At 35.7% G+C, this 13888-nt stretch overlaps 1 protein-coding gene across 6 annotated transcripts in view; it reads right to left on the bottom strand.

Moving 5' to 3' along the window:
- Positions 1-13888, bottom strand: part of LOC146003511 (transmembrane protein 245) — a 63209-nt gene that overhangs the window by 15648 nt on the left and 33673 nt on the right. For 4 of the 6 annotated variants that reach the window (XM_083141802.1, XM_083141835.1, XM_083141815.1 and 1 more), the window contains exons 12-13: positions 11202-11376; positions 8767-8955 (exon numbers count right to left, since the gene is read on the bottom strand). In XM_083141802.1, coding sequence (XP_082997928.1) covers positions 8767-8955; positions 11202-11376 — 364 coding nt within the window. Of the gene's footprint in view, positions 1-460; positions 926-1053; positions 1193-8766; positions 8956-11201; positions 11377-13888 lie in introns of those variants that run through there. The other 2 variants (XM_083141820.1, XM_083141826.1) reach the window with 2 other exon arrangements.

Genomic DNA, 13888 nt, shown 5'->3' with positions numbered 1-13888 from the left:
TGCCATCTGGCATGAAATAAAAAAAATACACAGCAACTGAAAATAATATGAAAGCTGTATGCGTAGTGACTATTATTTCTTCAATGCTGACTTCCGATATTTGTAAAACTTGTTACAGTTTTACATTGAAACGTTTCTTTACAGTTTTTACTTTTGGTAATAAGTGTCCAGAAAAACACAAAGGAAGTGTGACAAAATGTTGATGGATTACGAAGCATTTTGACTACTTACTACAAGTCATTAGTTCTACTACGATTGTGGCTACAAGTGCAAAGATTTAATTATTACATAATAAAAATATCAAAGAATAAATTAAGTTCCTGGAATCCAAAGGAATTCGAGAAACTTGACCAACAAGCCCAGAAAAATAAAACACAACTTCACTTAAACAATATCTTTCATGGAAAAATAACAATTACAAATTAATTACCATTACACAATTAAACTATTTATACAGTTTGCTTAGGTATAAACAAATCAATAATAGAAGAGAAGAGAAACACTTTCATAAATGCAGTCATACACACAGAATGTTACATACTGGAGCATTATATCTGTAACACACTTTTGTCCCCGAGTTTTCTTTCTTAGCAGTTTACATGCCAGTCAATCACTAGTCATTAAATATTAAAAATTTCCAGAAGATTCACAAACACCTTCAGCTTTTACTGTGAAACTTTATCTTTTCTTTGATAAAGCTCCCCTAAAAACAAATAAGATATTTTTTTTCTTTACAGCAGCCGAACAATATTTTACACATATTTTAGCTGTCTTTAAAGTAAGGTTAAACAATTCCCGTTAAGTCTTCTTAATAAAACTAAAGCATGCATCTATGACTTCTTCAAACTTTGACCAAAAAAATGATGTAATTCAGATTTCGTAGAACCCATGCAAAATGGTTACAATAGATGGTTCATCATACCACCTATGGAAGACGATTCAAGTTTCATTATAAAAATCAATAGCATTAATACCATATGCATTTCTGATTACTAGCCTTGTTTTTCAATAGAAGCTACTACAAAATATGAGCTCAATATGATGTAACAAAGTTATTTTTCAAAACTTCCAGAATTGGAGTCTGAAGGAAGTAAAACCAGGTTTAGTGATGGGAAGAATAAAACAAAGGAACACCAGAGTTCACAGAACGACATCACTTCTTGAATGTTCCATAATTTTGATACAATGTGGGCTGCAAGAGGTGTAAATTTAGTCCACGTAACATGCAAAGTATTGACGTTCACACTATCTACAAAACCTCAAGTACCACGTTTATTTAGAACTTTTCCAACAAATGACACTGGAATATAACAAGTAGCCAACATTGGGTACAGGGTGGTCAATAAAAGTATTCTCTTATCAGATTATACTTAGGGATAATCTGTGGGTTAATGGTTATGAAACTGCGAGGGCTGAGCTGACAACAGCCAGTGGTTTTGGCATCAGAAAATATCGGTTAGAATTTGCTGATACTTTTCACAGACCAGTTTTTCCCTTTATTATTATTATTATTTTTCTCTTGCAAAAATGCCACATGCCACTTCCGTAGAGTCTAAATATCTTAGAAGTTATGCAAAATGCCCAATTTAGATCATTTTTGCATCATCATTGTGGGGGAGAAATGGATTTTGTGATTTAATTATTAATCTCATGTGAAATCATGAATATTTTAAAGCAAAACTCTAGTAGATTGATGTGGTAGAGATCCAATGCAAAATTATATTCAAATTTTTAATTTTTACAATTTTGAAGTATTGGTATTGGTGAGAATCGGCAATTTTTATCGGTATGTATGGAGCTTGCACACTGCAATTTGTTCTTCAATCACCCTGAAATATTGCCTACAAAACCACTTCGAGAGGATGAGTGACAAATACAGTGGAACCTCGATTTTATGTTTTCCATGGGGGCCTCCCCCATGGCGCAGTGGTAGCGTCATTGCCTTGTAATCAAGGGGTCCCGGGTTCGATACCCGGTGGAGGTACAAGTGGTTCGGATCCCACTTTAAACTGTAGGTCCAGTCCCGATTAGCCTTACTGTGCACAAAGTGGACTTAAAACAGCAACCCAAATGTTTTCCATGGGACCAAGCTGAAGAAACTTAAAATGTAGGTAAATGTAAAATCTAGAAAAATTTTGTACATTTTGGTATCTTGGGGCCATAAAGATCGAATATATAATGCAGGAAAATGTAAAATCCGGCTTTCACTGTAAGAAAAGTATTATTTCTATGAACAAATTAGGTATACAATACTCAAGGTATGTATAAAATATGGAAGGGCTTGATTAAACCATCTTTGGCTTAAAGTAATATCCTTCCTGTGCTTGTGAACATTGAGCTTCTGAGCAGAAACAACACTTCATTGATTCTTGACTGATTCATGAACACATAAGCTACACAGGAATGCACTAACCATCACAACAAAAACTTTGCAAACATTACGTAAAGTTTCAGCAAAAAATGCTGGCTCAACAAGGACTCTCGCATACCGTGCCATTGCTCTACCAACTAAGCTACCGAGCCACCCCCGATTTCACCTGATCTTTCAATTTTACTGTTTTACCTGCATGGAATTGTCTGTCAGTACGGTAATTTGCAAAACTTAATTTTTTCAACAAGACAGAAAAACATGAGGATGAATTTAAAACATGGCAACAAGGAGTAAGTGCTGTTCCACTGGTTTCCATCAACTCCATGCTCCAAGCTGCAAGGGAAGGACAACACATTTAAACCAAACATGGTTTAATCAGCACTTTGCCAGTATTAGCTGATAACGACTCAATCAGATTACAGGTAAATGTTTACAAATAACATGGTAGAAACCACTGTTCAAATTCTATGATGAGTTCTCTAGTAAAATTTTTTTCATACCCCCACATACCTAGGTAAACAACTTTAAGGCTAACCCAGTTCCTAATTAATATATATGTCGGGGATTCCCTCGGATAGGTAGAGTGGTATGGTGGCCACAGCTTGGTGCTAATCATAAACACCTCATGAACAAAATCCAGAGTGTGTGGTACACACTTCTTAAATGCAGTCACAACATGGTGCAAAACACAGGAAATGATTTTACTTTCTACTTTTATTAAAATAAAGGTATAATACTTGTATGCTGCTTTTATATGACATATCTTGCTTGTGACATATCAAAATGGACTAGAATTTCACAACAGACACAACGATGTGTTTAATTTTAATGTAACTTTAACCATTATGCTGTTTGAAGCCGAAATGCTTTTCTTTACAGGTGGTTAGAGTTAACTGTACCCAGTTCTATTAATTTCTTGATCAACTTGGTAATTTGTCTGAGTGGTGTTTGTTGAAATTATTTGTAATAACAAGACCTCATCAGAACAATTTTCACCAGTTTTGCTGGGTTAACATCATTGCCTATCAAGACACCTGTAACAAAGAATATTTGGAGTTTAAACTTTGATGTTTGTTTTAGTTTTGAGTCCACTTCAAGCACAGATAGGTTAATCAATACAATTAAAAGTAGGATCTGAACCACTATTTGGCCATTATTTGGGGTTCAAATACATAATGCTTTAGTATCATTACAATTTAGCACGCTGTTGTGCTTCTCATGAAATTCTAATCCATTTTGACATGTGACATAACCACCTTTCCATTTAACAAAATGAAATTGACTCAATGATTGCTTCTGGAATCTTTCAGGTTATTTGTGAAACAATTGTCATTTTGTGTCAAATCAGAATAAGTAAATGTTATATTGCTATTTTTATAGACACTGATAAAAAAAATCGTACTGGAACATGTATAATCATTTACATGGAATAATATATTTTGTGGTTCAACATGCTGATGAAAATTTCAATTTTCCACACTTTCAAAGAGAATGCATAGATTTTTCACTGGTAAAATGTTGTCAAGTATAAATAGGGTAGGTTCTGTGAAAAATAAATACTTAATAGGTATATTAGAAGTTTTTTAAGTGATTAATTGGTTTTATTTTACTTCACTTTTCTGCCACTTTTGGCTAACTGCGAAGATGAGGATGAATGGTGATAAGATGAAATGGACCATCACAAAAATATATGGACAACGACACAGAAGCCCAACAGAGGATTATACTGGTTGTGAGCGTAGACGCCAGGGCCTTGCTAATATGGAAAATGCAGTCCAGGGTGTAGTACATTGAAAAGTGTCTTTAGAAAGGGTCACCTGTTACAACCAAGTGAGGGTTGCTACGTTTTTTTTTTATTATGAAATTCCCTGACATTTACAGGTTTTCCAATGCAAAAATGAATTTTTTCCAGACATGTTTATCATCATGATTCTTGCTTTTGAACCTTGTGTTTTTTAATTAAATATATAATTCGTTAATTTTTATGAATGTTCACTTCCACAACTTTCTTTTAGCAAATTTCATTCTACAGACACAAGAACATGCAAAAATTCGTAGAGTAAAATGTAAAATTACAATCGGCATCAAATGTATTGGGTGCTACAATCATGTGCATCTAGCCTTCAGGCTAAGGTAACAGAGGTACATTATTTCACCATAACAGATCTCCACAATATAAAAACAACAATCTTCATAAACCAAACAATTTTTCATTTTGTAGCGGATTTATAGTGCCATAGAAAATGCTGCTTTTTTGCTTACATTTATAAGTACACAGCATCTGGAGAAATTTTTGTTGCATGTAGGAATTCTATAGGAAATGCCAACAAGGCTAAGATCTATAAAATAATAGACTATAACCTCATCTTCACCAACCTTTCTGATATTTATGATCATATTGTCAATGTACTTCAGTTATCTACCAGATATCGGGGGACTGCAAGTTTTAGTTTGATATTCTTTCTAAAATCTAGTATTATAAAAGTGAAAATTTATTATAGAAATTCGAAGGAACCATAATTTTGCACAAGACTGAGAATCGTAAGAATGAAAGAAACAAGTTTCTGAACTGAATCTTTTTTGGGAGTGGAATCACAAGAACCAAATCCAGAAGTGGAAGTGAACTGCTTGTTCATTTTGCAACCTTTCCTCTTCCTCTGACAAGCCAATTTCCCTGTTTTCCAGGTTTTCCAGATGCGTAGCAACCCTGCAAGTTTCTTAACTGCATACATTAGATATATACAGTAAATATATCTCAGAAGTTACAAGTACATGAGGCATTTAATGATTTTTGACTGATCCTGTATTATCAATTGTAATTATCTGTTTGAATATGAGATGCCTCTGTTGTGCTTTTATTTCTATTTTGGTCATTTTACACTGCTTTTTTACCTCTTGGATTAATGAACCTTGAAAGGAATTATTTATAACCAGAGATCTAACCTGGATCTTCTGGCCTCTGTTAAGAAAAATGCAATAGTTGAATCTTGAAAAAGAACTTCTTTCATGTTATGATCATAATTTCACAAGCTTCAATGTTAAAATTTTCCAACTAGACTTGCCTTCTAAGGCTCATGCATATGAAAGAGGAGAAAGGAAGGGGATATGAAAGAAAGTGCCACAGCACTGTAGTTTTGAAAGGTTATGGTTAGACAGACAGTCAGTGCACGGATTAGTCTCTTCATGTATGCCTAGACTTCTTATTCAACTGACCAATTTGCTGTTCCAAAAATCTGAGTTTGTTCACTCTGAAGGCTAGCATGAAACTTTTTTTGTAATTTTCCAAGTAATGCCATAATTGTTCTTGTTAACTGTTGCAACAAAGAATTTATTTTCCATCATACAAAAATCACAACAAATGTGAATTTGGCAAGAGATATTTCGAGATTCCAGTAAATCTAATCACATTTAGAATTTCAAGAGCAAAAATATTTAAAAAAATTTAACGTTTGCATTTGTGTGAGTTAAAAAAATTTCACACAGACTTCATTTTCTTCTGTAACGATGTTATGAACTGTCAAAAAATCTGATTGTAAAGCACCCTAGATAGTAATATTTACACAAATAGCTTTTAACACCAAGTGCAGAGCAGAACATGTTTTTCTTCGAGCTAGCAAGCCCATCACTAGTGCTGTGCCTTGTTCTGTTTGTCCACTGATGGCCGCGTGCACCAACGCCGATTATTTCGAAGTTCAGATGAACGGGATCAATTTTAATCCACACTAAATGAACTTGGTTTAAAGATTTGCATTGCACCAACGAAAAACGATGTTCAGGAGATTCCGTTCAACTGATCCGAGATTAATTTGTAAGGCTATACCTGATTGGTTGGCTAAAACAAATGACAATCAAGAACCCCATAGAGTAATGTGATGTGTTAAAGTATCAACATGTAGGAGAAGAACATAATTCGGGCTACAAACTTCTCTGAATTTGAGAGATGTACTAATCAACCTTGTCAATATGTACAAGGATGTAGTGGAGTGTAAAAAAATAATAATATTAAAAATGAACTGACGGCACAACACAAAAGGAGGAGAAAGCAAGGAACCTTGTTCTACGGGACTTTAATGCCTTACGAAATGCCTTCGATTTTGAGAGAACAGCGTACGCTGAACCTCGCTCGCTCAAATAAAGATATATATGATTATTATTTCTATTATTACTGTACTGTGGTAAGTATTTGAATTTTTCATTTCTTAATTCTCATATATTTATATTGTCGTGTCGTGCAAATAGCCAGTAACATGTATTTTCGTAAATTTATACAATCATATTTCCAACACCATATAGCAATATCGTAAACATTGCTGTGTTCTAATTTACCTTGCACGTAATATATGACATTTATATATGTTTTTGTTCTGGGATAGAAAGTACAGTATTTATAAACATTACGACTTTACACCACAGAACCACAAATTATTATTATTATTTTGGCAGTTTTTAGTTTACATAGTTCTCGAATTATCAGCATTGTAGGCTACATCAAACATCTCTAGCATTTGCACGCCCTCGATATCAGTTTCCGCTCTTTTTATATTAAAAAACAACTGCCCTGCAGTTGAAGCGTCAGTATCGTGAACCAGGATCAGACACCAAAACGGTCGCGAATGGCCGATCAGAAGATAAACTCGTTTTGATGTTCCTAGATCGCGATCAAGTGTTGAACCGTCTTCGTGCAATGGAATTTTCCAGTGATCCTTTCCCGATCTGAGTTTAAAATTTGATCTTCGTTCGTGCACACGGCCATGAGAAGTCGTCATCTTAACGTGGCTCTGAACCGGACACATCCATCTCACACATTGTCACTTGCTGCAAGGACTGGACCCTCCGTTCTGTTGTACTTGCAACATTGTTTCAAGTGTTCAGCACATTCTTCTCGAACGTACCGATTTTAATTACCTCAGAGAGGATTTCAACCTTCCGAACGATTTGTCTTCTATGTTGGGAGACGATGGCAGTGTTTTAGCCAATGTTTTTAGATTTTTTAAAAGAGCAGGTCTTTTCTACTGTTTCTGAGGTAGTTTTAAACTATCCTTACCTTTTTTTAATCTGTTGTGTTTGTCCTATGCAGGTCCATTTACAACCTTCATTTTTTACCTTTCCCAAGGGGCTTTTTATATCCCTTTTTTAATTTTGAGGTAAGGGTTTTAGTAAAGGGGATCTTCCCCGCATACACTGAAGGGTGCAAAATGGACATGCGTGCCGATGCACCCGAAACTTTTAAATCAATCTATTACCCGTCAAGAGAACAGGAACACAAGAGGAAACACAGCAAACAATAGAAATAAATCTCTGTAAGTTCTGTTTTGCCACCATTTTGAAGGACAAAATGGGAGTTAAAAACAGGCATGGGCAGTATTTTGGTCATCGGTAGAGCTTCATAGCTGATATCTGGAAGTCATAATGTAGTGGACAATTCTCAGTCTTGCCAGACTTGACTCCTGACTTTTTTCTTTTCTTTTTTTCCACACTCGTTGTCATTTGGGATATTATAAGTTTGAGCTATTCTGGAGCTTTTCTTAATGTCTCCTTCCAGTTTTAAGTCCTACTGCCCACACCAGTTTTTAACTCCATTTTATCATTGACAATTTCTGTGAAAAGCAAGCAAAATGCAGGAAATTTGAAAATTTTATTTCTGTGTTTGCTGTTTATTCTGGTGTTCCTGTTTTCTGATAGGTAACATGAATAGAGTAACATTTGACAATTTTAATGAAGTTGTTCTTTTCGTTAATAATATTAAACAAGTTCTCCACCGAGAAGAAATAAGTTTGCTCTTCATTAAAGAATTGTGGAGATTCATCTTTGTTTAAAAAGTTTTAAAATTACACAATCAGTAGGCAAGTTTCAAATTGTACTCAGAATGCAAAATGGAACACTGAAATAGCAATTTTTTTAAAAAATATAAAAAATGCTGAAAAGTGAATAAAAACTTTCGGAGAGTTTGGAAAGTAAACAATAACTCTTGACCTACAAATAATATATGTTAAAATGTGTAATCAAAGCCATATAAAAAGATTGTACTGCACATACAAGGATATAAAAAATACAGATCCATATTGTACTAGATTAAAAGCTGAAGCATATCAACTGTCATGAACACTTTCCCATGTTCCTGTACAACTACTGTAAAACACGTCCATTTTTAACTGTAAAGGGTGATTTCTCACACTGTTTCCTCGTTTCACAGGGATTTTACTATTCATAAGGAGATAAGACCATGGCACATCAAATGTGAAAGAGAGTTTTAACTCAAAATGCTGGAAATACAAGAAGTCAGCCTATGTTGCTTCCAGAAAAAGCTCACCTGCCTAAATTACATCAGTTGCACATAGTTTATTGTTTGTTTCTTTGCATTATTAATGTTAGTAATAATAATCATTGGTGCCTACCTTTTCAGCTGCCTTACTCCAATGCTTGGAACTGTGGGCTCCAAAGGAGACTCATTCATAAGGGAGCTTGACATATTTACTGCCACAAATAGACAGCACAGTAACAAAGGCCCTATGATGGCTCCTTCAACACCCATGCAGAAGATTCCACCTGCTATGGCAAGGCCAGTGAGATATGGATGACCCGCACTACAATATAAAACATAGTATAATGGTTAGGATTGAGTCATTATCAATTTTTACCAATGTTCACACTCTTGTTGACCCCAGTACATGAACAGTAAAATAATTTAACACTGTTCAGAATATTTATAAATGATAATATACAAGTTCTCTTTTATTTTCCATATTTTACATCACTTTTCCACCTCTTGGTTAATCACGATAGCAAGGATGAATGATCCATTCTTACCTTAACCAGGGTTCGAACCTGGTGCCTCTGGCTTCAGAACAGGTTACACTGACCATTCTGCCATGACGACTGGAATTAATGCAATGCAATTCTACCATATCAATATACTAGAGTTCCACTTGATAATATTTCCATGTTCACATACAAGATAATCAGAATATTCATATAACTCAAGAAATCAACTTTTTTATCATAATGCATGTCCGAAATTCATGAAAACTGTGAATTTTGGAAAAATCACACAAAATGATACTTGATACATTCTGGGCCATGAAACAACCTTGAATTGATGTTAATAATGATACCCTTACAGCACCCTACAATGGCAGAGGTCCTGGGTTTGAATACTGGCCTGGGCATGGATGTTCTTAGTATCAATTTCATTATATCATCATCCATCCACATCTTTGCGATTAGCCAAAAGTGGCAGAAAAGTGAAGTAAAATAAATAAATCAATCAAAACCCTTACTAAACCCTGACAATATCGATACATGAGCAATGGAGAAATCTAAATTTCATCATATCTGGAAACATTAGAATATGAACATTCCATTACAACCAGACCATACAACTCTACTAAAATCATGCTGAAAATAAAGCTATCTCCTGCGAATTGCACCATGTCATGTAGGTACATAGAGAGTGTGGCAGTAAGGTTCCAGACATTCTTGATCTTGGTCATAGTGGAGGTGATGTGATCGATCAACAATATGTATATGTTAAGCAATATATATGAATAAGAAGGATATTATTTCTAAAAGCACAACCCCTCAGTGTTTTTTTTATTTTATTATTTTTTTTTAATTACTACATTATGATTTTTACTCAGACCATGTCTTCAGTTAGGATTTTAAATGTCCTCTGTAAAATAAAAATCAATTTATTCTGATATACCAGCATATCCCAAAATCAAAATAATAGTGTGTACGGATTGCCAAACCCTCAATTGGTTGGCTACACACTGCAGGTGTTGGCAGCGATTATGGAAGGTGTTTCAATATTGCAACCCCATTATAGATGGCAGGCCAGGTCATTTTGTAAAGCATCAATAATAACAACGATCTTTCAATACACTAGAATCATTATCATCATCAGGTGAAAAAAAAGGACACTCATGCCAGATGTTGCAACTATCTGTATTTCAGTAACCACCAGAGCTACACAGATAAATTTTGGTTGACCGATAGACCTACCAAATCATACATCATCAAGGCAATATAAATTAACTCAATTGACCAGAGAGACAAAAAACAATCTAAGGTGATTTTTTCTATTTCAAAAACTAGTAAATGTGAAGATCTAGAATTTTTTAAAGTGAAGGATCTTACAAATAGAAATTTAATACAATACAGTAGAGCGTCGATTATCCGAGCGTCGATTATCCGAACGTCGGTCAACCGAACGACCGCTTAACCGAACTGTGTACTCGCTCACTTTCAGATATCTGTAATGAAAAAAGTACGTGACTTAGCTGCTCGTAAGCGTGTAGGCTTGCTTAGACAGACCAAAATAAAGGATTTTTTTAAACATTAATTTTGTGTACTGTGTGTATTGTTCATGCAAAATGCGTATGTAATATGTACATATTTTTGTTTAATAAACTGTACCACATACTATATATTCCTACTAAAGTTGCCTTTGTACGTTACTTTGTAATACATACTTAAAGAGATGCCTGTTTTTATGAATAAATTTACTGTACAGTACTTCTTTTTGGCAAATAAACATGTACAGTTTGATTATCCGAACAAACCAGTTTTCCGAACACCCATGTCCCCCAATTACTTCGGATAATCGACGCTCTACTGTATATATTTTTTAATTACTAAAGTCCATTGATTTATAGAAAAAATAATTTCATTCCATATTACAGTTTGTAGGAAAGAAGAAATTATTATAAAGAATTCAATTCACCACTGGTAGCTCAATTGTGGGAAGTAACTCTAGCAGTTTGGCATTCCCTAGAATAAATACATCAAGGCATCAGTACCAGACATAATGAATAAAAGGTTAAGGACTTACCCTTTGATTTCTGCATATATTGCAGTGTCAACAAGAGACCTCGGCAATACCATGAAAAGCAGGAGGAAAATGGCTTTGTATCCATCTCCCTGTCCCAACCAAAGATCAAGAGTAGAGGGAATGCCTGCCCAGTAAGTTCCAAGGAATGGCACTGCACCCAAAATAGCTGCGAGTACTGCAAGATAAAATGTACATGGTCATTTAATGCCGGAAAAAGTTTTAAACCACGTACTTCAAATGCCTATAGTATTTGCATTTTGGTTATTTACATAGTTTTCTATATTTTTTGTTTCATTTTGATGATGAGGATGGATGATAAATACACAAAATAGATGGATGCTCTCATGGGGTTCAAACTAAAAATGTTCATGGGTGAAAACAAATTATTGACTACTGAGGCAACTTAAAATGCCTGTGATGATCCTTAATACAAGTATGGAAATCATACATTATCAAGAACATTACATACTGCACATAAACTGTAAAATTATGTATTACAAGTATGCTTGAGTAACTGCAAATACTACTATCAATCGCACATGATCTGAACATCACATAAAAAGTGTTTATGTTAATGCCAAGCCAAGTCGATAGAAAAAGTTACATATCCAAGCAAAACATATACAGTCAACTCTCGATTCTATGACCCCGGGTATAACGACCTTCTCGAAGTAACGACCCTTTTCCCGGGAACCGTGAAAAATTTAGAAAAAAGTTGAAAAATTTGGAAAAAAAGTTGAAAAATTGAAGGAAATCGGCCGAAAAATGCGTTGTTTTTTCCTCCACTCATTCCCTTTACGAGTGCTCTACCGCTCACAGTTAGGTCTGAACTAAAAATAGACACCACCACACCATGCTTGAGTGATATCCAATAGCACTTGACCTCTGTCCTCCCCTCCCTCAAGTGCACCAATGTTACCCCGCACCCGACTGCCGCTACCCAAAGCGCCAGGCTTGTTTTGCCACGCTTGCTCTTGGATACGCGAGAAGAGAAGATCGAATGTGCTTGGATGTTATTTTAAATCGACTTGACTTGTTTCCTTGTCCTAAGAGCTGCTGAAAACTCGCGGGGGAGGGTGGGAGCAGGCCGAAATGACTGCTGGACTTGCAGTCTTTGCCAATGTGTATGGCAAGTCAAGCTCTTTCATCGATAAATACACCACCTTGAGAGATAAGATCGCAGGAATGTTCGAAAATACAGATGTGTGGCGTGGCGCCTGGAAGTCTGGCCCATCTGTCCAGCTCTGACCTAGAGTTCAGCAGGTTCCCGTGAGTGAGCAACTTTCGGCCTTGTAGCCGACAACTTCCGGTAACCGCTTTCATTCAAAACGTGTTCTTTGCTCCCTGAAACACTTCATAAAAAAGCGAAACTGTTAGAGATAATCAAAACCACATAGGTGAATTAAAGATCGTCCACCCGCTTAATGCGTTGTCATCCAGGTTTGCACAAAAGTTTACTTCGATCTTACGTGCATCATAACTCCCGTTTCCCACTTCATACGTTTTCCTAATTGTGTCGATGTCGTAATATCTGCCAAAAAGAGTGTTCCGTTAAACGACGGACTTCTCCCTCTTTTCCTGTCAGCAAACGTAGGGGGGGGGGGGGGGCGATGCAGATTGTTTTAGCCAGGATTTTCTTGCTGATGCGGGCTGATTACAGGCGAGGGTGGAAAAGGAACCACCCCTCTTCCTTTCCTTTGACGTCTAAAATGGGGCAACCAGTTCTGGTTATATTCTTGAAAACGAACAAAAACCATAGAACAAGTAAAAAAAAGTGACCCTCTACCCTTTCCCCAGCTCATTCTCCGCCACTGGTGTGCACGGCAATGTTGATAATTGCAGATTTCAGTTTTTTTATTTATTTATTTATTATTATTATTTTTTAATGCTGTTGTCTGCATAGGAAATATTGCCCATATTATTGTCTGTTGCATGGTAAAGTGTAAAGCAAGGGTCATTTCTTTCTTCTTTACACTGCTGTTAAAAGTTCCGTCTTCGACAGTTGTGTTATCTTTAAAATGCTGGGACTTTTCTCTTCTGCCACCTGTTGCTCGAACTTCCAGCCGGTCTCCTTGTATTTACGATGCAGCTGGCGCCAGTGTTTTGTCTAGCGTCTGCAAAGCTCTTGCTTGCCGATAACAGCGATGACTCATCCAGTGCGAAGGCAAAAGTTATTGTTTTGAATCTTGCAAAGCTGTTTTGATTTGACGATAACGAAATTCGATCTCCAGAAAGGAAAACAAGAGTTAAAATAACTTCATGTTCTGCGCCTTCTGATAAGCAAATCTGTAAATTTAATTTCTTAATCTTTTCTTCAGAACCATTCATGTGGAGGAAAAAAAAGTGTGTTCAATGTAGGAATGGTCGCTGAGAATGATTAAAAAGATATTATTCAAGGGGAAAACATTTGGAAGGGTGGGTGACATCGAGAATACTCCTAAATCCAACATTAAATCGTCGATTAACGTGAGAGTAAATAACGATCTACCATTTTGATATGTGACAATGCGCAGTTTCATAAAGCTTGTTTTCAGTTCATTTTATGCTGATGGGCTAATCGGGACTAAATATACAGTTTAAAGTGAAATTCAATTCCAAACCCGAATGATTATCGACTGCCATGCTGTTTAATGACTTGTCCTAGAATACACATTGGGTGAAAACAGATCGCACGTTGCGCGTTTCCT

Source organism: Lepisma saccharinum, chromosome 1 (genome assembly GCF_977018435.1).
Source record: "Lepisma saccharinum chromosome 1, izLepSacc3.1, whole genome shotgun sequence".
Classification (NCBI taxonomy): Eukaryota; Metazoa; Arthropoda; class Insecta; order Zygentoma; family Lepismatidae; genus Lepisma; species Lepisma saccharinum.
This window is presented reverse-complemented; position numbering and strand designations above follow the sequence as displayed.